The sequence below is a fragment of the Calliphora vicina genome, chromosome 1, assembly GCF_958450345.1.
Source record: "Calliphora vicina chromosome 1, idCalVici1.1, whole genome shotgun sequence".
Classification (NCBI taxonomy): domain Eukaryota; kingdom Metazoa; phylum Arthropoda; class Insecta; order Diptera; family Calliphoridae; genus Calliphora; species Calliphora vicina.
This window is the reverse complement of record NC_088780.1, coordinates 18,843,432-18,864,345: the sequence shown is the minus strand read 5'-3', so window position 1 is coordinate 18,864,345 and position 20,914 is coordinate 18,843,432. Positions and strand designations below refer to the sequence as shown.

General features: G+C 30.2%; 2 protein-coding genes across 3 annotated transcripts in view; one reads left to right on the top strand and one right to left on the bottom strand.

Annotated features, from left to right (window-relative positions):
- SNF4Agamma (SNF4/AMP-activated protein kinase gamma subunit) overlaps positions 1–20,914 on the bottom strand; it is a 279,015-nt gene that overhangs the window by 173,391 nt on the left and 84,710 nt on the right. The window lies entirely within an intron of this gene.
- Snmp1 (Sensory neuron membrane protein 1) lies at positions 11,362–19,256 on the top strand. Its single transcript, XM_065498192.1, has 7 exons — positions 11,362–11,811; positions 11,901–12,048; positions 17,601–17,855; positions 17,920–18,216; positions 18,267–18,476; positions 18,538–18,716; positions 18,780–19,256. Exons 1-7 carry the CDS (start codon positions 11,543–11,545, stop codon positions 19,015–19,017), a joined length of 1,596 nt encoding a protein of 531 aa, XP_065354264.1. The 5' UTR covers positions 11,362–11,542; the 3' UTR covers positions 19,018–19,256.

Below are 20,914 nucleotides of genomic sequence, written 5' to 3'. Positions count from 1 at the left end.
TGAGAATACAGATCAACAAATAAAGAAACAAAATTTGGTGCCGATCCATTAGTAAAATCAACAATGTTTTTATTTGGTGTATGACTTAGAAATGCGGGATTTTTTTTTAATTTTTAGCTTTTGTATAGAAATATTTGTACAATATAAATTTATTCATGAATATTTGGCTTTGGTGTCGCTTCGGCTGATTAGCCGGGCTACACATACGATCTCCTACGCTTCCGGTTATCTTAATTCAATATTTTCGAAGCAAAAAAAAAGTTGTTGTTTACACTATAATGTTCAATAACTAAGTGAGAATAAATGACAGATGTGTATCCTTCAAAATGACATATACGTTATTAAAACAAGTAAGAGAGCTATATTCGGCTGTGCCGAATCTTATATACCCTTCACCAAATTATACTTAAAAATATTTTTATTTAAACAAAATCAATTTTTTTTAAATGTTTTAAAATTTTTTTAAAAAATTTTTTTTTTCCAAATTGTTTTTTAATATTTTTTTAAAAAAGTTTTTTCAAAAATTTTTTTTTTAAAATTTTTTAATTTTTTTGGAAAAAGAATTTATGACAAAAAAAAATTTTTGGTGAAAAAAAAATTCGGGTTAAAAAATATTTTGTCCCGATTTTGACCCATTGTATGTCCAAATTACTATGGTCTTATATACGTTAAAAAAAATTTTTTTTTTTAAATTTTAAAATTTAAAAAAAAAAAAAAATCTGGTTCAAAATTTTTTTCCCGATTTTGACCCATTGTAGGTCCAACTTTCTATGGTATTATATACGTCGTTGCAAATGTCTTTGAAATATCTATCATTAGATATCCATATTGTCTATATTAATGTCTTAGTAATCCAGATATAGGTAAAAAAAATAGGTCAAAAATCGAGGTTGTCTTGGTTTTTTCCTCATATCTCAGCCATTTGTGGACCGATTTTGCTGATTTTAAATAGCAAAATTCTCGAAAGCATGTCTGACAGAATTATTGAAGATTTGGATCCCGAAGATATCTGGGGTCTTCAGAAAACTGATTTCAACAGACAGACAGACAGACAGACAGACGGACAGACAGACAGACAGACAGACAGACAGACAGACAGACAGACAGACAGACAGACAGACAGACAGACAGACAGACAGACAGACAGACAGACAGACAGACAGACAGACAGACAGACAGACAGACAGACAGACAGACAGACAGACAGACAGACAGACAGACAGACAGACAGACAGACAGACAGACAGACAGACAGACAGACAGACAGACAGACAGACAGACAGACAGACAGACAGACAGACAGACAGACAGACAGACAGACAGACAGACAGACAGACAGACAGACAGACAGACAGACAGACAGACAGACAGACAGACAGACAGACAGACAGACATGGCTTTAATCGACTCCGCTATCTATAAGGATCCAGAATATATATACTTTATAGGGTCGGAAATGAAAAATGTAGTAATTACAAACGGAATGACAAACTTATGTATATATACCCTTCTCACGAAGGTGAAGGGTATAAAAACTGAAAATAAAAGCCTAATTGAAGGTATGATGAAACAAGCCTTTAAAAAGGGTTATTAGGGAAAATATTTTTAATGAATTCAGCATAAAACTGAAGAAAATCTTTTAAAATATTTCATATAACGATTTATAATAAAGAGAGTTAAATAATTGCTAAACCTAGCATGTTTAAATTTTAAATAAACGTATTTTATACGTGATTTTGCAATGTAATTTAGAATGTGTATGAAGGTTTTTAGAAGGAGAAGCAAAGCTCTTCTAGAACATCTTCTCGCAGAAGGTGAGAGTGGAATGAGTTAAGTAATGGGTAAATAGATATTTTAAAATGCCTACAAATTGAAGCCCTAGCAATTTTTATCGCTTGCTCGTCTGCTGTCGTGAATATGTTTAATTTATGATGGTGGCATCTCTTGTTTAAGAGAGAGTAACAGTTATATTAGTGTTGCCAATGTTTGCAGTGTTACATTATAGGAAAAAGCAATTTTTTTTATTATTTTAAGAGTTTTATTATAAAACTAATGAAGAATGAATAAAAATTAATACTTTTTATGAAAATCATAAAAATATACAACAAATTCAAAGATTCTAAATAAGTTTAAAAACGTTTTTATTATATTTAAAGTTTTATTTGAAAATTTCATGAAAATTTTCAAGGTATCTGGCAAATATTTTTTGTTATTTAAATATTCATTTGTTTGTTATTTAAGCAATTAAAGTGTCAATTGTATTTGCAAATATTCGTGGGCTATAAAATATTTAATAGACCATGTTTTTTATTATTTCATTTTTTTGTTAAATATTTTCTCTTTTATTTATTGTAGACTTGTTATAATTGCTTTGGTAAAATAGTTTAAATAAGAAAATGTTGTTACCAGTGAATAGTATTGTAATTATTTGTTTGTGTATTTGATTTTTAGGGTGTAGTAAATTCATATAGAGTAGGCAGGTAGATGTGTGTTCTATTTACTTAAATAATTATGGAATATTGAGCAGGTGTGAATTATATGAATTTTTCATTATCATTTACGCAAAACATTTAGTAGAAATAAAAAAAAATACAAATAGTGGAAAAATATATAGTTAAATAACATTCGATTGTTTAATTCTGTAATTGTTTTCATTTTTATTCAAAGTAAATAAATTTAACATTGAAATGGATAACAAAATTGTGTTATTGAAATCTATTTATAAAGAAAATTTCCAGAATTCCCCCGACTCCCCCACAAGTGACCTCTTTAAACTTAACAAAAGTAAGTCAATTGCAGATTCACAGGAAAAATGTTACTTTGCTATTGGGAGCATGACTTAAAAATGCGGGATTTACAATAGATGTCATATCTATTGAATGGGGTTTTTGTTTTTAATAACTTTTTATGTCATTTTGAAGGCTACATTTCTGTCATTTATTCTCACTTAGTTATTGAAAATATAAGTGCCGCTGAAACAACACCCATTGCTCACAGAAGCTTATGGTGAATGTGTTCCATTGGTTTCAACGTGCGAAAGATGGATTGTTCGGTTCAGAAGTGATGATTTTGACAAGGAACACAAAGTGGCCATACAAAAATGTTTGAAGGCCAAAAATTGAAGGCTTTACTCCATGAAGATTGTTGTTAAACTTAACCATAGTTTGCAAAATCATTGGGAGCTACTCAATCAGCAATTTCAAAATGTTTGCGAGCAGCAGGATTTATCTAAAAGCAGGGAAATTGATACGAATTGAAGCTGAGAGACCTTGAAAAACGATTTTGCATGTCCGAAATAATGCTTGAATGTTACAAAAGAAAATCATTTTTGCACCCAAGCATTACTTGCGATGAAAAATGGATCCATTACGATAAGCCGAAGCTTAGGAGGTCGTATGTGAAGCCCGGCCAACCAGCCGAATAGACACCAAAGCCAACAGCCCAATTATGAATAAAAAATTCCCCGGGAGTTTGTTCCCCGGGAATTTTTTCCCCATTAAATTTGAATAGGAAACAAGTAAGAGAGCTATATTCGGCTGTGCCGAATCTTATATACCCTTCACCAAATTATACTTAAAAATACTTTTTTATACCCTTCAGCTTCGTGAGAAGGGTATATATAAGTTTGTCATTCCGTTTGTAATTTCTACATTTTTCATTTCCGACCCTATAAAGTATATATATTCTGGATCCTTATAGATAGCGGAGTCGATTAAGCCATGTCCGTCTGTCTGTCTGTCTGTCTGTCCGTCTGTCTGTCTGTCTGTCTGTCTGTTGAAATCAATTTTCTGAAGGCCCCAGATATCTCCGGGATCCAAATCTTCAACAATTCTGTCAGACATACTTTCGAGAATTTTGCTATTTAAAATCAGCAAAATCCGTCCATAAATAACGGAGATATGAGCAAAAATCCGAGACAACCTCTGAAAATTTCATCAAAAAACACAATGTATTGCATGCTTTGACAAAAAAGCAACAAAACGTATGTTTTTGGATGTACATGCTTTGCGTATTTTGTTTTTTTTTGTGTTTTGTTTCTTTTGGAGTTGTTGTTGTTTTTTATACAACTAAACGTTTGTTTGGTTGTGTGTTGGTTTTTTTGACTAAAAAGCAACAAATCGTATGTTTGGATGGCATGCTTTGCGTATTTTGTTTTTCTTTTGTGTTTTGTTTCTTTTGGCGTTGTTGTTTTTTTATACAACTAAACGTTTGTTTGGTTGTGTGTTGGTTTTTTTGACAAAAAAGCAACAAATCGTATGTTTGGATGGCATGCTTTGCGTATTTTGTTTTTCTTTTGTGTTTTGTTTCTTTTGGCGTTGTTGTTTTTTTATACAATTAAACGTATGTTTGGATGTGTGTTGGTTTCATTGGCTTGCGTATTTTGTTTTTTCTTTTGGTGTTTTGTTTCGTTTGGCGTTGTTGTAGTTTTTTGTGTTCTTGATAAATTTAGGATGCTGTACGCTGAAAGTGGGCATTGTACATACATATATACTAATTATAAAAAATAATAATGCATCCACAACAAAGGTGAAGGGTATATAAGATTCGGCATAGCCGAATATAGCACTCTTACTTGTTTTTTAATATTTTTATTTAAATAAAATTTATAAATTTTTTTTTTCCAAATTGTTTTTTATTTTTTTTTTAAAAAAAGTTTTTTCATATTTTTTTTTTTAAATTTCTTTAATTAATTTTTTTGGAAAAAGAATTTAGGACAAAAAAAAAATTTTTTATGAAAAAAAAATTTGGGTTAAAAAATATTTTTTCCGATTTTGACCCATTGTATGTCCAACTTACTACGGTCTTATCTACATCGTTGCAAATGTCTTTGAAATATCTATCATTAGATATCCATATTGTCTATATTAATGTCTTAGTAATCCAGATATAGGTAAAAAATAGGTCAAAAATCGAGGTTGTCCTAGTTTTTTCCTTATATCTCAGCCATTTGTGGACCGATTTTCTCGATTTTAAATAGCGACCGTGTATGTAAGTTATTTGGGGGGCTTCGGAAAGTTGATTTCAACACACAGACGGACATGGCTATATCGATTCCGCTATCTATAACGATCCAGAATATATATACTTTTTTGGGGTCGCAAATGAAAAATGTGGAAATTACAAACGGAATGACAAACTTATATATACCCTTGCCACTCATGGTGAAGGGTATAAAAATCGAAAAGTGAAAAAACTCCCGGGGAATTTTTATTCATAATTGGGCTGCAAATATCCATGACGCTAAGATAATGCTCTGTATTTGATGGGAGGAAGAGGGTCCTAATTGTTGTGAGCTGCTGAAATCTAACCAGACAATCACAGAGAACATGTACCGACAGCAAATGATTCGTTTGAAGCGAGAGTTGGCCGAAAAACGCCAAAACACAAAACCTTAATATTCCATTATTACAACGCTCGGCCACATGTTGCAATACCTATTAAAAACAGTTTAGAAAGAAGTGGCTGGGAAGTTTTGCCTTATCCGAGCTTTATAGTGCAGACCTTGCCCCGTTCGACTACTATTTGCTACGATCGATGCAAAACTCTCTCTCTGGGATACGCTTCACTTTGGAAAGCCATTTTCGGATACTCTGAAATTGGCTTGATTTGTTCTTGGCCTCAAAAGATGAGCAGTTCTTTTGGCTCGGAATCCATATGTTGCCAGAAAGATGGGAAAATGTCATAGCTAACAGTGGCCAATAGTTTAAATAAATTTTAATTGTACAAATGTTTCAAATGAAAAGCTTAAAATCCCGCTTTTTTAAGTCACACATCCAATTTCATATTTTACAAAAAAATTAATATTTTTACATTTCTGATTTTTTGCAAATGTCCCTTCTTGTTTGATAGCTTTGTCAAAGCTATTTCAATTACATGTGACTGTTTAATTGAATGTCCTTTCTGCATAAATATTTATTGTTTTTAATTAGTTATTGCAACAAATTAAAAATTCTTAAAAAGTCACGGTCATTATAGCAGAATTTCCTTTTCCAAATGGTGTGAATTTTTGCACATCCATAATGTTTCTTCGCAATTAATAGAAAACAAAAAAGGAAAAACTTTAGCAAATACCTTTAATGGAATGGAAAAACTTTTTCTTTTCAATACAGAAGCAGCGACAAAAAAAAAACAACTTTGTAAAATAAAAGCAAATGACAAAGGTTTTCTAAACACTGAGAGAAATTTATTAAGATTAGAAAACAAATGATTTTTTATTATAAAAAAATTTTAAAATTTTTAAGAAATCTAGCAGAAATTTTAAATACTATAATGATTGAAAGCAAAGAATTAGTCCATTAATAAAATTCCATTTAATTTCTTTTAATTAGTTTAAATACTGTCAAATTATAAAACAATAAGCAAAAACTCCCATCTTTGGGTTTTGAACACAATATGGCAGCTCTAGTTAAATAGCCAGCCATATTTCTTAGTGATGCCAACCCATAGAAATTAAATTACTTTCAAGTTTTCTTAGCTTTTTAGTTCAGTGTATTTTCTGGCTCAATGAGGCGTATCAATTTCGAGAGTAATTGTTACTTAAATAAACTACAATATAAAACATTAAAATGAAATAAAAAAAAAGGTGGGGGACGTTATATGAAGATACACAAAAAGCAACGTCAACGGCGACGTTTAGAGAAAAAAAAAATTCACAATAAATCACATTAAAACGGCATTTATAGATATTAAAACGCATAAAATGTTTGAAAAAAAAAAATAAATAAACAATTACATGCACTGTAAACAGTAGGCCTTAAAAGTAAAGAACTATTAAGATTAAAAATTGTTCATTTAGAAAACTTAAAATACTTTTACATTCTATACAAATGCTTACATTAATTCTTTAAAGATTTCCGCTATATTTTCTAACCTTATTTCCCCACCCCTGCTAAGAACTGAAAAGTGCTGCCAAGTTTTTCAGTTGAAGGATGCCACAGCTATAATGAAATACACATAGATCGGAAATTCTGCTGTCATAGACCTAACTCAGTTTGCAAAACCTTAAGTGGTGACAATGTATTAGAAAAAAAAAACTATGTGAAAACAAGTAAGAGAGCTATATTCGGCTGTGCCGAATCTTATATACCCTTCACCAAATTATACTTTAAAATAATTTTTTTTAAATATTTTTAGTTAAACAAAATTTATTTTTTAATTGTTTTTCAAATTTTTTTTTTTTTTGAAATTGTTTTTTAAAAAAAATTTTTTCCAAATTTTTTTTTAAAATTTTAAAATTTTTTTTGGAAAAAAATGTATTACAAAAAAAATTTTTTGATGAAAAAAAAATTCGGGTTAAAAAATATATTTCCCGATTTTGACCCATTGTAGGTCCAACTTACTATAGCCTTATCTACATCGTTGCAATGGACTTTGAAATATCTATCATTAGATATCCATATTGTCTATATTAATGACTTAGTAATCCAGATATAGATAAAAAATAGGTCAAAAATCGAGGTTGACCCGGTTTTTTTCTCATATCTCCATTATTTATGGACCGATTTTGCTGATTTTAAATAGCAAACTTCTCGAAAGCATGTCTGACAGAATTATTGAAGATTTGGATCCCGAAAATATCTGGGGTCTTCAGAAAATTGATTTCAACAGACAGACGGACATGGCTTAATCGACTCCGCTATCTATAAGGATCCAGAATATATATACTTTATAGGGTCGGAAATGAAAAATGTAGAAATTACAAACGAAATGATAAACTTATATATACCCTTCTCACAAAGGTGAAGGGTATAACAAAGACAATACAAGTATGTATGTGGGATTTTTTTGAAAAAAATCGAGATTTTTTTGTTTTGAAACATTTGTACAATCAAAATATTGGCCATTGTTAGCTGTGACCTTTCCCCATCTATCTGGCAACATGTGGATTCCGAGCCAAAAGAACTTGCTCATCTTTTGAGGCCAAGAACGAATCAAGCCAATTTCGGATACTCTGTTCCAAAGTGAAGCGTATCCCAGAGAGAGCGTTCTACATCGATCGATACAAATAGTAGTTGGACGGTGCAAGGTCTGGACTATAAGCCGGGTGAGGCAAAATATTCCCAACCACTTCTTTCTAAATGATTTTTAACAGGCATTGCAAAATATTTTCGAGCGTTGTCATGATTAAATATTATGGTTTCATGCCTGGTCTTATATTGCTCGATTCAAATTGCTTCCACCAAATACAAAGCATTACCTTAGCGCTATGGATATTTGGCTTTGGCTGGTTCGCTTCAAATACGATCTCTTAAGCTTCGGTTTATCGTAACAGATCCATTTTTCATCACAAGTATTGACTCGGTGCAAAAATGATTTTCTTTTATAGCGTTGAAGCATAATTTCGGACATGCAAAATCGTCTTTCAAGGTCTCTCGTCTTCAATTCGTATGAAACCCAATTTCCCTGCTTTTGGATAAATCCTGCTGCTCGAAAACATTTTGAGATTGCTGCTTAAGTAGCTCCCAATGATTTTGCAAGCTCTTGTTAAGTTTGACAACAATCTTCATGGAGAAATGCCTCCATTTCTTGGACTTCCTGTTTGGGCTGGCCTGTATTTTTCTATGGCCGTCCTTTAATTCTTACCACTTAGGTTTTTAACAACTGAGTTAGGTTTTGTAACAGAAGAGTTGCCAATGTAAGCTGTGGCTTACATTCTCACCAGTTAGTTTTTTGACAATAGAGTTTCCGATTTATGCCTTTATCTATGGCTGTGGCTTACATTTCACAATTTAGGTTTCTAACAACTGAGTTAGGTTTTTGAAAGGAGTGTTTCCAATCTATGCGCGTTAGGCTATAGAAAATTCGTCATTTTAAAGGGATTAAATTTAGATTTTTACTGCAATATTAGAACAGGAGAAAACTAACTCTTTAATGTTTAATCCTCTAACCGGCAAGGCTGCCTTATTTGGTTATTTTTCCCGTTATAACGTTAAATATGTGTAAAGAGACAAACAATTTACTTATTGTGATAAACAAGAACGTGAACTTGTCTTTTGTTTGTTTTTATTCCAACGTATTTCTTTTTTTTTCAAACAATAACCTGGTATATTATTTTATATCGAAATAAAATTGGCCGAAATGTATTAAATTGTTTATAAAATCATTTCTTTTCATATTCATTATTGGATGCCTACTTTTATTGTACAGTGTAAGCAATTTGAATTGCTTTCAAGCGTAAAATGTTAGATATTTTAAATCACTTAATAGATATGAAACACATTGAACTATTCGTCAATAAATTCTTAATAAACCTTAAAAAAACTAGACTTATTTAAACAATATTCAAGAATTTAACATGTTAGAAGCCAACTCAAGTTCAAGGAAAATATTTAGGAGGTTTAAAGTTCATACGACCGGAATGCTTATGTGAGTTTCTCGTGGATGAAATAGATCGCGAATTCAATTAGCACTCTCAAAGGAAACAAATCTCCAGCTGCTGAGCTCTTGAAGTCCGACCCTTATACGAGTGCTGGAATAATACTGCCAACCATTCGAACATTCTGAGAGAGCGAAAATCTCGACAACGACCTGAGAGTGTGATAATAAATATACCCAAAAAAAGAGCAATCTCACAGACTCTAATAACTGGCGAGGCCTTACTCTTCTATGCATAATTGCCAAAAAGGATCTCCGACAAGGTAACACCAACTTTAAGGCAGGAACAAGCTGGATTCGGACCCTATAAGTCCAGCATCCAGCACATTGTGGAACAATCTGTAGAGTGGAGCTCACCAATAGTATCATAGACTTCCAGAAGGCCTAAACCACGATGAGATTTGGCGTTCAAACTCCTACTTCTTTAAAAAGCCTATACCGTAATGCCTCTTGTAGGATAAAATATGGCAAATTGCTGAGTGAAACGGTGAGAGTTGGGAGAGTTAAGTTATTGTTCTGGACATGATCCTTGGAAGAACCTTCGATAACGGTAGGGGAATATTGGAGGGATTGCAGGATCGCCTAAACGATCTTGATTATGTAGACGATATTTGTTTCCTTGCTCACAGCTACTCAGATCTAGCGGAGAAGTTGTGAAGCGTAAAGCTGATAGCGGAACCAGCAGGTTTGAAAATAAATTTCACGAAGAGATTTATTTACAATTGGTGAAAGCGGAGGATCGGTTGAGGACATCGATAATCGCTTGCTTGCAGAAGGCACCTCAAACATTTGGCCGTCTAAAACCTATTTGGAAATCTGCCTTTTTATCTCTGCGTACGAAAATTGCAATCTCCAATGCCAATGTAATATCGAGCCTTCTGTTCGTGCAGGCGCGGTTCCAGAGGGGGTGAAATACCCCCCCGCCCCCCAAATCGAAAAGTGTTCATATAAAAAAGGGGGAAATGGCAAATGTGATAGCGGAACCAGCAGGTTTGAAAATAAATGTGACGAAGCGATTTATTTCCAATTGGTGAAAGCGGAGGAACGGTTGAAGACATCGATAATCGCTTGCTTGCAGAAGGCACCTCAAACATTTCTAAATTCTATTTGGAAATCAGCCTTACGAAAATTTCAATCTCCAATGCCAATGTAAAAACGACCCTTCCGTTCGTGCAGGCGCGGTTCCAGAGGGGGTGAAATTCCCCCCCCCTCCAAAAAACGAAAAGTTTTCATATAAAAAAGGGGAAAATGAAAAATGTAGAAAATATTTGAATTTTGTTCTCCCCCCAAATGGTTGACCTGGATCCTGGAAAATTGCAAATATTCGTGAACCGCTGTCTTCGCCAGATCCTACGTGTATTCTTCCAGGAAGGAAGAAGCCAGCAAATCCTATCGATTGCAATAAGGAGACGATCCAATGGCAGTGGATCGGTCACTCCCTTAAAAGGCAGAATAACGATATCACTAGAACTGCCAAAGACTGGAACCCGCAAGGGGACGCCCAGCTCAGACATAAAGAAGACAGATTGAGGCCGAATTAAATATCAGTGGCAAGAGTTGGAGAGAAGTGAAATATATTTAAGCATTTTATTGAGGCTCTATGCTCCTTGTAGGAACGAAGGGAAGTCTTAAGATTTTTTCTGAAATAGCTCCTGTAAAATTCTCCTAATACCTTAATGATATTGAAACTTATAATTGATACGAGTTAAAACAAAAAAAAATACCTATTAATAATTACATATTTAAAGTACTTTTCAAGTTCTCAAATAGGATTTTCCCTTTGCATACAATAAAGATTATAAAAAAAACATGGAAAACTATTAAAAAAAAAAAAACTCAAAACGTTTTGTTTTTGACTGCAAAAGTTCGCACGTACCAATAAAACGATGAATGAATAGAAAAAAACACTAAATAATGTTGCAAAAAAAAATAATCACATAGATTTTTTTTATTGTAAATTTTATTTAGTTGTAACAAGTAATTCAAGCAAAACGGTTGAGTCGAAAGAAAAATTTTGAGATTAAAAAAACCAAAAAAAACTTAGATTTTATTTAAAACTATCAAATTGGCTTTATTAACCAATTATTATATATTTCGTTTAGTTTTAAATTTCTATAAAAATTTTAGAAAATTCAAATTTCATTCTCATTCACGCTCCTCTTTTACCATGCAAATAAATCGCAATAAATTGCTAATCGTTTCGGGCGCAGTATTCGTTTTTGCCATAATGAATGGCTGGCTGATATTTCCGAAAATCTTGAAATTCATTTTAAAAAAACAGGTGAATTTGAAACCTGGCTCGGATATACGCGAGTTATGGGTGGATACACCGTTTCCTCTACATTTCTATTTTTATGTTTTTAATATAACAAATCCCAATGAGTTTTTGAATGGAGCCAAACCGAATTTACAGGAAATTGGGCCATTTGTGTTTGAGTAGGTTGAGCAGCTATTTGAAAAAAAAAATATCAAAATATATTGAAATTTAAACAAAATTTGTTTTGTTTTTTTTTTTATAAAACAAGTGAATGGAAATCCAAATATGATTTGGAAGATGATGAGGAAGAGGATACGGTTACTTATCATATGCGTAATACATTTATATTCAATGCTAAGGCATCGGCTCCTCTAACGGGGGAGGAGGTGATAACCATGATTCATCCTTTAATAGCGGTAAGTATAAAACAAGAAAACTGTAAAGAAAAGAATGTCATATTCCAACGAACTCAAAAACAGAAATTTAAAAAATCAATTTCAAGGCCTTTTTCTTACTGAAAGGCATCCCTTTCATCCCTTTGGTGACTTTTCCTGTCACCAAACCTAACTCAGTTGTCAAAAACCTAAGTGGTAAGAATATAAGCCACAGCCATAGATAAAAACACATAGATCGGAAACTCTGCCATCAAAAACCTAACTCAGTTTTCAAAAACATAAGTGGTGATAACTATTGGGTGTCTGACTTAAAACTGCGGGATTTAATTAAGAAAAATTGCCGCTAAAGCTCTCCGATTGCTCACTAAAGCTTATGGTGAATGTGTTTCACCGGTTTCAACGTGCGAGAAAAGATTTGTTCTGCTCAGAAGACAAAGAAGACAAAGATCGCCTAGGCCAGCCAAAAAAAAGTTTGAAGACCCAGAACTGCAGGCATTACTCCATGAAGATTATTGTGAAACTCAACAAGAGTTTGCAAAATCATTGGCAGCTACTCAATCAGCAATTTCAAAAAATTTGCAAGCAGCAGGATTCATCTAAAAGTAGGGAAATTGGAAATTGAAGCCCAGAGACCTTGAAAGAAGTGGTTGGGAAGTTTTGCCCGCCTTATAGTCGAGACCTTGGACCAACCGAATGCTATTTATTTAGAATGATGCAGAGAACATTTTCTCTGGAATACGTTTCACTTTGTAACACAGTATCCGATATTGGCTTGATTCATTCTATGCCTCAAAACATGAACAGTTCTTTTGGCTCAGAATTCATATTTTGAGAGAAAGATGGGAAAAGGTCATAGCTAACAATGGCCAATACTTTGCATAAATTTTGATTGTACAAATGTTTAAAAATAAAACCAAAACATTTGAAAAAATCCATAATTTTTAAATATTCAAATATTTTATATTGATTAAAGGCAAACAAATCATTAAATGTCTAATTTCAAGATATTCAGCAGCTTTTTCTTAATAAAATTCTATTAAATTTGATGATATTTCTTTAAAATCTTTAATTAATATAAAAATCTAAAATAATAAACACAAACTCCCATCTCTGGTCATTAACAACAATATGGCAGCTCTAATGAAATAGGCAGCCATATTTGTTAGTGATGCCCACTCTTGGTAAAAGCTACAACAAAGCAACACTTCTTATCAACTTAGCTAGAGCAATAAACTAGGAAAATTATTAAAACACAGATTTTGAAGCAATTATATGAGTAAAAAGATTCGAATTACAAATGAAATTATCCAAAAAAGAAAATATTAAGCTGTCAAGTTCTTTTTCCTTCATCTAAACTATTATAATAATAATCGCTACAGAACTAGCCAACTGACTGGTTTCTGGGTGATGGTCCAATCAGTCTCTAATTTTACATAAAAAGGCATAAATTAAAAAACTGTGAATTTTATAAAAAAAAAATCGCTAGATTAAATAAAAAACGCTAATTTTTCAAATTTAATCAAAAATCTTATTTTCCACAAAAACAATTATAATTTTGAAAGAAGATTTATAACAAATCGCTATTAAAACGATAAAACTATAATTTTACAAAAATCGCTAGATTAAAAAAAAGCGCCAATTTTCAAAAAATAAAAAAAATCCACAAAAAATCTTATTTTCTACATAAAAACGTAAAATTTTCAAAAACGCAAAATTTTTCATAGTCGTTTTTTCATAAAAATTCTCTAATTGTACAAGAATATAAAAAATGTAAAAAAACGCCAATTTCAAAAATAGCTTTTTTCATTAAAAAAAATATTCTGAAAAGCAAAATACCAAAAATCAAATTTAAAAAAATTAAAAATGTAAAAAAACGCCAATTTCAAAAATAGCTTTTTTCATTAAAAAAATATTCTGTAAAGCAAACCAAAAATCAAATTTAAAAAATTATAATTTCTTAAAAAAACCGCCAATATCACAAAAAAATTTAAAAATTTCAATCTTTATACAAAAATAATTAATTTCACTAGAAATCGCCAATTTACAAAAAATCGCTTATTTCATAAAACATCGCAAAATTTAAAATATTAAGCAATTTCATCAAAATCATTCATTTTTACAGCATAAAACAAAATCTCACAAAAAAAAATTTTTTTTTAAAAAAATCTCGTATTTTCCAAAAATCGCTAATTTCACAAAAATCTCAAATTCTGCCAAAAAGATAATTTTCGACATTTTTATTAATCCGAAATTTCACAAAAAATCTTCAATTTGAAATAAAAGCTTATTCATAATTTTACAAAAAACATACCAAAATCTCAAAAAAAACTTACATTTTTTAAATAATCTCCAACTTCACACAAAACCGCTAATTTCACAAAAATCTTTAATACTCAAAAAATACATTAATCATTTTATTTAATAAAAAAACGCCAATATCAAAAAGTAAAAAAATTCAGTTCAAAATCATCTCTTTATTTATAAAAAAATTGCTAATTCTACAACAATAAGCAAATTTCACAAAAAACGCCTATTTAAAAAAATCGCTTATTTGATAAAAACCGCGAAATTTAATTTTTTTTTTCAAAAATCGCTAATTTCACAAAAATCTCAATTCTGCAAAACAAAAACGCAAATTTCTTTAAACATCTAAAAAGTCTTCAATTTGAAATAAAAGCTTATTCATAAAAAATTAGAAATTATAATAAAATTAAGCAATTCCATTGTTACTTTTACAAAAACATAAACAAATCTCCAAAAACATCTCCAATTTTTTTAAATAATCTCAAACTTTACACAAAATCGCGTATTTCACAAAAATCTAAAATTCTGCAAAAAATTTATTTAAAAAAAACGCCAATATCAAAAAGTAAAACATTTCAGTTCAAAATCATCGCTTTCTTTATACAAAATTTGCTAAGTCTACAACAATAAGCTAATTTCACAAAAATACGCCAATTTAAAAAAATCGCCTATTTGATAAAAAACGTAAAATTTAAAATTTTTCCAAAAATCGCTCTTTTGATAAAAATCGCTAATTTCACAAAAATCTCAAATTCTGCCAAAAAAAAGATAAATTTCGTCATTTTTATAAAAATCCGAAATTTCACAAAAAATCTTCAATTTGAAATAAAAAATAGAAATTAAAAAATATTAAGCAATTCCATTGTTAATTTTACAAAAAACATATCAAAATCTCCAAAAAAAAAAATCTTAAATTTTTTAAATAATCACAAACTTTACATAAAACCGCTAATTTCACAAAAATCTTTAATGCTCAAATTCTGCAAAAATTTTATTTAAAAAAAAACGCCAATATCAAAAAGTAAAAGATTTCGGTTCAAAATCATCGCTTTATTTATAAAAAATTGCTAATTCTACATCAATAAGCAAATTTCACAAAAAAACGCCTATTTAAAAAAAATCGCTTATTTGATAAAAAAAACGTAAAATTTAAAATTTTTCCAAAAATCGTTCTTTTGATAAAAATCGCTAATTTCACAAAAATCTCAATTCTGCAAAACAAATTTCTTTAAACATCTAAAAAGTCTTCATTTAAAATAAAAGCTTATTCATAAAAAATTAGAAATTAGAAAAAAATTAAGCAATTCCATTGTTAATTTTACAAAAACATAAACAAATCTAAAAAAACTTCTCGAATTTTTTAAATAATCTCAAACTTTACACAAAACCGTGTTTTCACAAAAAGCTTTAATTTTACAACAAAAAAATTTAAATTTTTTAAAATATCGCCAATTTTTACAAAAATCTTATTTTTTTTAAAAAATCTCCAAATCGATCATTTTATAAAAATCGTTAATTTCACAAGAAAATAGCAAATTTTATATAAAATTTTGAATTTCAGGAACAAATTTCACCAAAAACGCCTATTGAAAAAATCGCTTATTTCATAAAAAACGTGAAATTTAAACAATTTTAGCAATTTCACAAAAAATTGCAAATGTCGCAAGAAATCCTTAATTTTACAACCAAAAAAATACAAAATTTTTTAAATAATCGCCAAATTTTACAAAACTTTTAAATTTTTATAAAAATCGCCAAATCGCTCTTTTTATAAAAATCATTAATTTAACAAAAACTCGCAAAATTTTACATAAAATTTTGAATTTCAGGAACAAATATCACCAAAAACGCCTATTTAAAAAAATCGCTTATTTGATAAAAAACGTGAAATTTAAACAATTTCACAAAAAATTCCAAATGTCGCAAGAAATCGTTAATTTTGTAACTAAAAAAATTCAAAATTTTATAAATAATCCCCAAATTTTACAAAAATCTTAAATGTTTATAAAAAATTTGCAAATGTCGCAAGAAATCATTAATTTTGCAACCAAAAAAATTCAAAATTTTTTAAATAATCGCCAAATTTTATAAAAATCTTAAATTTTTATAAAAATCTCCAAATCGCTAATTTTATAAAAATCGTTAATTTCACAAAAAAAATAGCAAATTTTATATACAATTTTGAATTTCAGGAACAAATTAAAAAAAACGCTTATTTAAAAAAATCGCTTATTTGATAAAAAACGCGAAATTTAAAAAAATTTACCAATTTCATAAAAAATAGCAAATGTCGCAAGAAATCGTTAATTTTGCAACCAAAAAAATTCAAAATTTTTTAAATAATCGCCAAATTTTACAAAAATTTTAAATTTTTTAAAAATCTCCAAATCGATAATTTCATAAAAATCGTTAATTTCACAAAAAAATAGCAAATTTTACATAAAATTTTGAATTTCAGGAAAAAATTTCACAAAAAACGCCTATTTAAAAAATCGCTTATTTTGTAAAAAACGCAAAATTTAAAAAATGTTACCAATTTCATAAAAAATTGCAAATGTAGCAAGAAATCGTTCATTTTACAACAAACAAAAATTAAAAATTTTTTAAATAATCGCCAACTTTTACAAAAATTTTAAATTTTTATAAAAATATCCAAATCGCTCATTTTATAAAACTTGTTAATTTCACAAAAAATCGCAAATTTTATATAAAATTCAGAATTTCAGGTAAATTTTACAAGAAAATTTACTATTTCATGGAAAAGAACATTTCGAATCTCTTAAAAAAATCGCTATTTTCACAACAAAATCGCTAATTTAAAAAAAAGAAATTTTAAAAAAATCTTTAATAAAGGTCAAAAGCTTAAATCCTGCCACCAAAACTCATTTCATAACCCTTATTTTCAATGATTTTTAGCTAAACATAAGTTATAATTTGTAAAAATCGACAAATAATTTTTGACCTTCTAACCTTACTTTAAAATTCCTTTGAAAACACAAAACACTCACAAATTCTTCAAAGCAGCTAAATTACATTTAACATCTTAATAAACTACCTAGTCCTTAGTTCTTTACATTTTGCCAGCTATTAATTCTTAATAAATTCATTAGAAACAAAACAATTTTCCTAAACGTTTATGAATTAGCAATCATAAAATAATTGCCGCAAATTACAATACTTTATTAGCCAAGTAAATTGAATTTCTATTTTCTTTCATATTTTACCACCCACTTTTTTCAATTTCACTCCCTTTTCTTTTTGCTTTTCAGCCCATTGCTGTGGTGGTGTTGCGCGAAAAGGCCGCCATGATGGAATTAATTGTCAAAGCCATTGACATAGTATTTCGCGACCAGAAAGGTGTCATCACCGCCCCCTTCATGGATATATTCTTTCGTGGCCTTAATGTGGACTGTTCATCGGAGGAGTTTGCCTCGAAGGCTTTGTGTACGGCCTTCTATACGGGCGAAGTGAAACAGGCTCAACAAGTGAATGATACACATTTTCTGTTCTCCTTCATGCAGGCGGTAAGTTGTGGTGGAAGAGAGAGAGAGAGAGAGAGCAAGAATTTCTTTTGCTTGTATCTTATAGGCCAATCATTCGGATGCTGGCAAATTTACCGCTTGTCGGGGCGTTAAGAATGTCCATAAAATGGGTAAAATCATTTTGTTTCAAGACGAGCCCGAACAGGATATTTGGCCGGGAGATGCTTGCAATGAATTAATCGGCACCGATTCCACTGTATTTCCTCCTTTCCTGCATAAAGATGAGGGCTTGTGGGCTTTTACGCCGGATTTATGCCGTTCATTGGGGGCCCACTATGTACACAAGACTACCTATGCTGGTCTGCCAGCCAGCTTTTTCACATTGGAGTTTGGGGATATTAAGGTAAGTCGAAAGCAAGGAAAAGGATGTTATTTATCTATTTAACCCTCCAGAACACTCCCGAATTACATTGTTTCTGTGATGATCCCGACGATCCGGAAACCTGTCCACCCCAGGGCACCATGAGTTTGCAGGCCTGTACCGGAGGTCCCATTATAGCCTCCTTGCCACATTTCTATCATGCTGATCCGAAGTTGTTAGAGGGTGTCAATGGTTTAAATCCCAATGAACATGATCATGCCATTTTTATAGATTTTGAATTGGTAAGTTGAGAAGCAGTCAAGCCCCCTAACTCAGTTATAATCTATTAATTTGTGTTAACAGATGTCTGGTACACCCTTGAGAGCTGGCAAACGTTTGCAGTTTAGCATGGACTTGGAGCCAGTAGAGGCCATAGAACAGGTTAGCAAAATACCGCGTGTGGTGTTGCCCATGTTTTGGGTGGAAGAAGGAGCTGCTCTAAATAAAACCTACACCAATATGCTGAAATATACTTTATTTTTGTAGGTTTTTTTTAATCAATTAATTAATCATTTTGTTAAATAATTTTTTTTTATTTATTTCAGGGGTCTACGCTTTAATGCTGGCTTACGTTGGACCTTGATCACCTTGTCTTTGCTGGGCTTAATGGGTGGCGGTTATTTGTATATGAAAAAAACGGATAGTTTGGATATAACCATACCACCCAAGGACAATAAGGTGTCAAATGTTAAGCCAGTCACTGACATAACGAATTCAGTGGAGCATAAGCCACCTGCCATAGCCCAGGCCGATTTGACAAATCAAAAAGTTGATAAATTTTAAAGGCACAAATCATTTAAAAGCATAACTTGTAGAGGCACCATTTAAATTAAGATTTAAGAAGTATAAATAAATAAATTTGTCACATTTTTCTTTAAATTAGAGATAATAAATGTTTGCTAAAGAAGTGAAATGAAAGCAATATTGTTAGACATCCTATAATTTTAACTCAACATAAATAAACACTACACACAACTGATAACACAAATCAATTAATATTTTTTATAAATATTTATAACATAATCACAATTTGATAGATTAGAAAAATTGTAAACAACTTTATAAAATTATTAACCCCTTAAAAATACATATTTCAATTTCAATTGACAAAGCAAAACAGAAAAGTTTAGAAAATAAAAACAATTTTAATAAAAACTATAAAAAAATCTTCTATATTTAATATAAGAATTGAAATTATTAACAATTTCCACTGTTTTTTGTCTAAAACCAATTTGTTTTGCTTGCTTTTTAATTTATAGCTTAACTGATTGCTTATAAACAGTTGGCAATACTAATGTATAAGCTGTAATCATTTTACAGTGAATGTAAACAAATTCGCTATCTCTCCCTCTCTTTGCACTGAGTGTTTAAGGTTGCCGTACTAGGCAGGTTATAGTTATGTATTTAGCGTGGCCGTACTTAAGATAAAGTGCAATTTAAAGATTAAAACGTATAAAAAATCATAATTTCATTAAACAGAACATTAATTTAAGTACCTTTAAGCAATTTACATTAATTTTAAACTAAAAAAGAAGATAAATTCTTGAGCTATTTCAAATTTAAGCAAAATAGTAAATTAGTCAAGTTAATAAAGCTCATTTAATAAAATTTTTATTTAGAAAATTTGTCACACTATGTAATTTAATTGCTAATTTAAACTTTAAAATGTTTTAAAATACAGTAATCTTGCAAACAATTAATCACCCCTATCGCGAATCAATATTCCACATGAAATATTTTCCTTTTTTCGTTCATCAACTTTATTCATTTGAAAAAATTCCCCTTGTTGTGAAATTTTTAGATCGAATTTTGTAAACAATAAACAGCTGTTGCGAACAAAATTAACTATTGTGAATGAAAAGTTCATGGGAATATCACGATAGCAATTTTCCCTTCGAGGGAAATGGATATTTGATGGGAACAAAATTTCACATTTTATTGCCGATAGGGGTGAATATATAAGTGAATCAAAATTCTACATTTGTAGCTTCATTTATTATTTAATCTTACATTGTTCAATTATTTTATTTATTGCTGTTATAAAAGTCAAAGAAGATCAAATAAACATATGTTGAAATAGTGGTTATGTTTAAGGAAAGGCAGCCAAATAAAGCAGATTTTAATTTAAACTAAGAAAATATAATTTGTATTAAGAACTTTTCCCAAATTATGCAATTTAATACCTGAAATCCTCGATAAACTAATAAAAATTTAACCTTAATAATAGTCGCGCTTGAAATTATTGAAAATCTATATAATTTTGGGTTACTTTAGCTGTTTTGAGTTAAAATTCTGCATATTTCGCTTCATTTTTAATTTACATATACCATTTAACCATTCAAACAGTTGGCAACACAAACCTGCGAGCTGTTGCCATTTTACGGTGAATGTAAACAATTTCTCTCTCTCTTTCTCTTTGTATTGAGTGTTTGAGGTTGCCATACTACAAATGGTATAAATTCAAACACAGTGTAGCCATATTCATGATTAATAAAGCATTATGATTATAAATTATAATTTAAATGTTTAAACCTATAAAAAATTGCAATTTTAAGAAAAATTAACATTGTTTTATACAGGTTTTAGCCATGTATACTAAAAATTGTAAGAAAAAGGCAGCATTAGGAAGAAAAAGAACCCAGATTTTTAAAAATTAAATTAATTATTAAAAATTTAACAC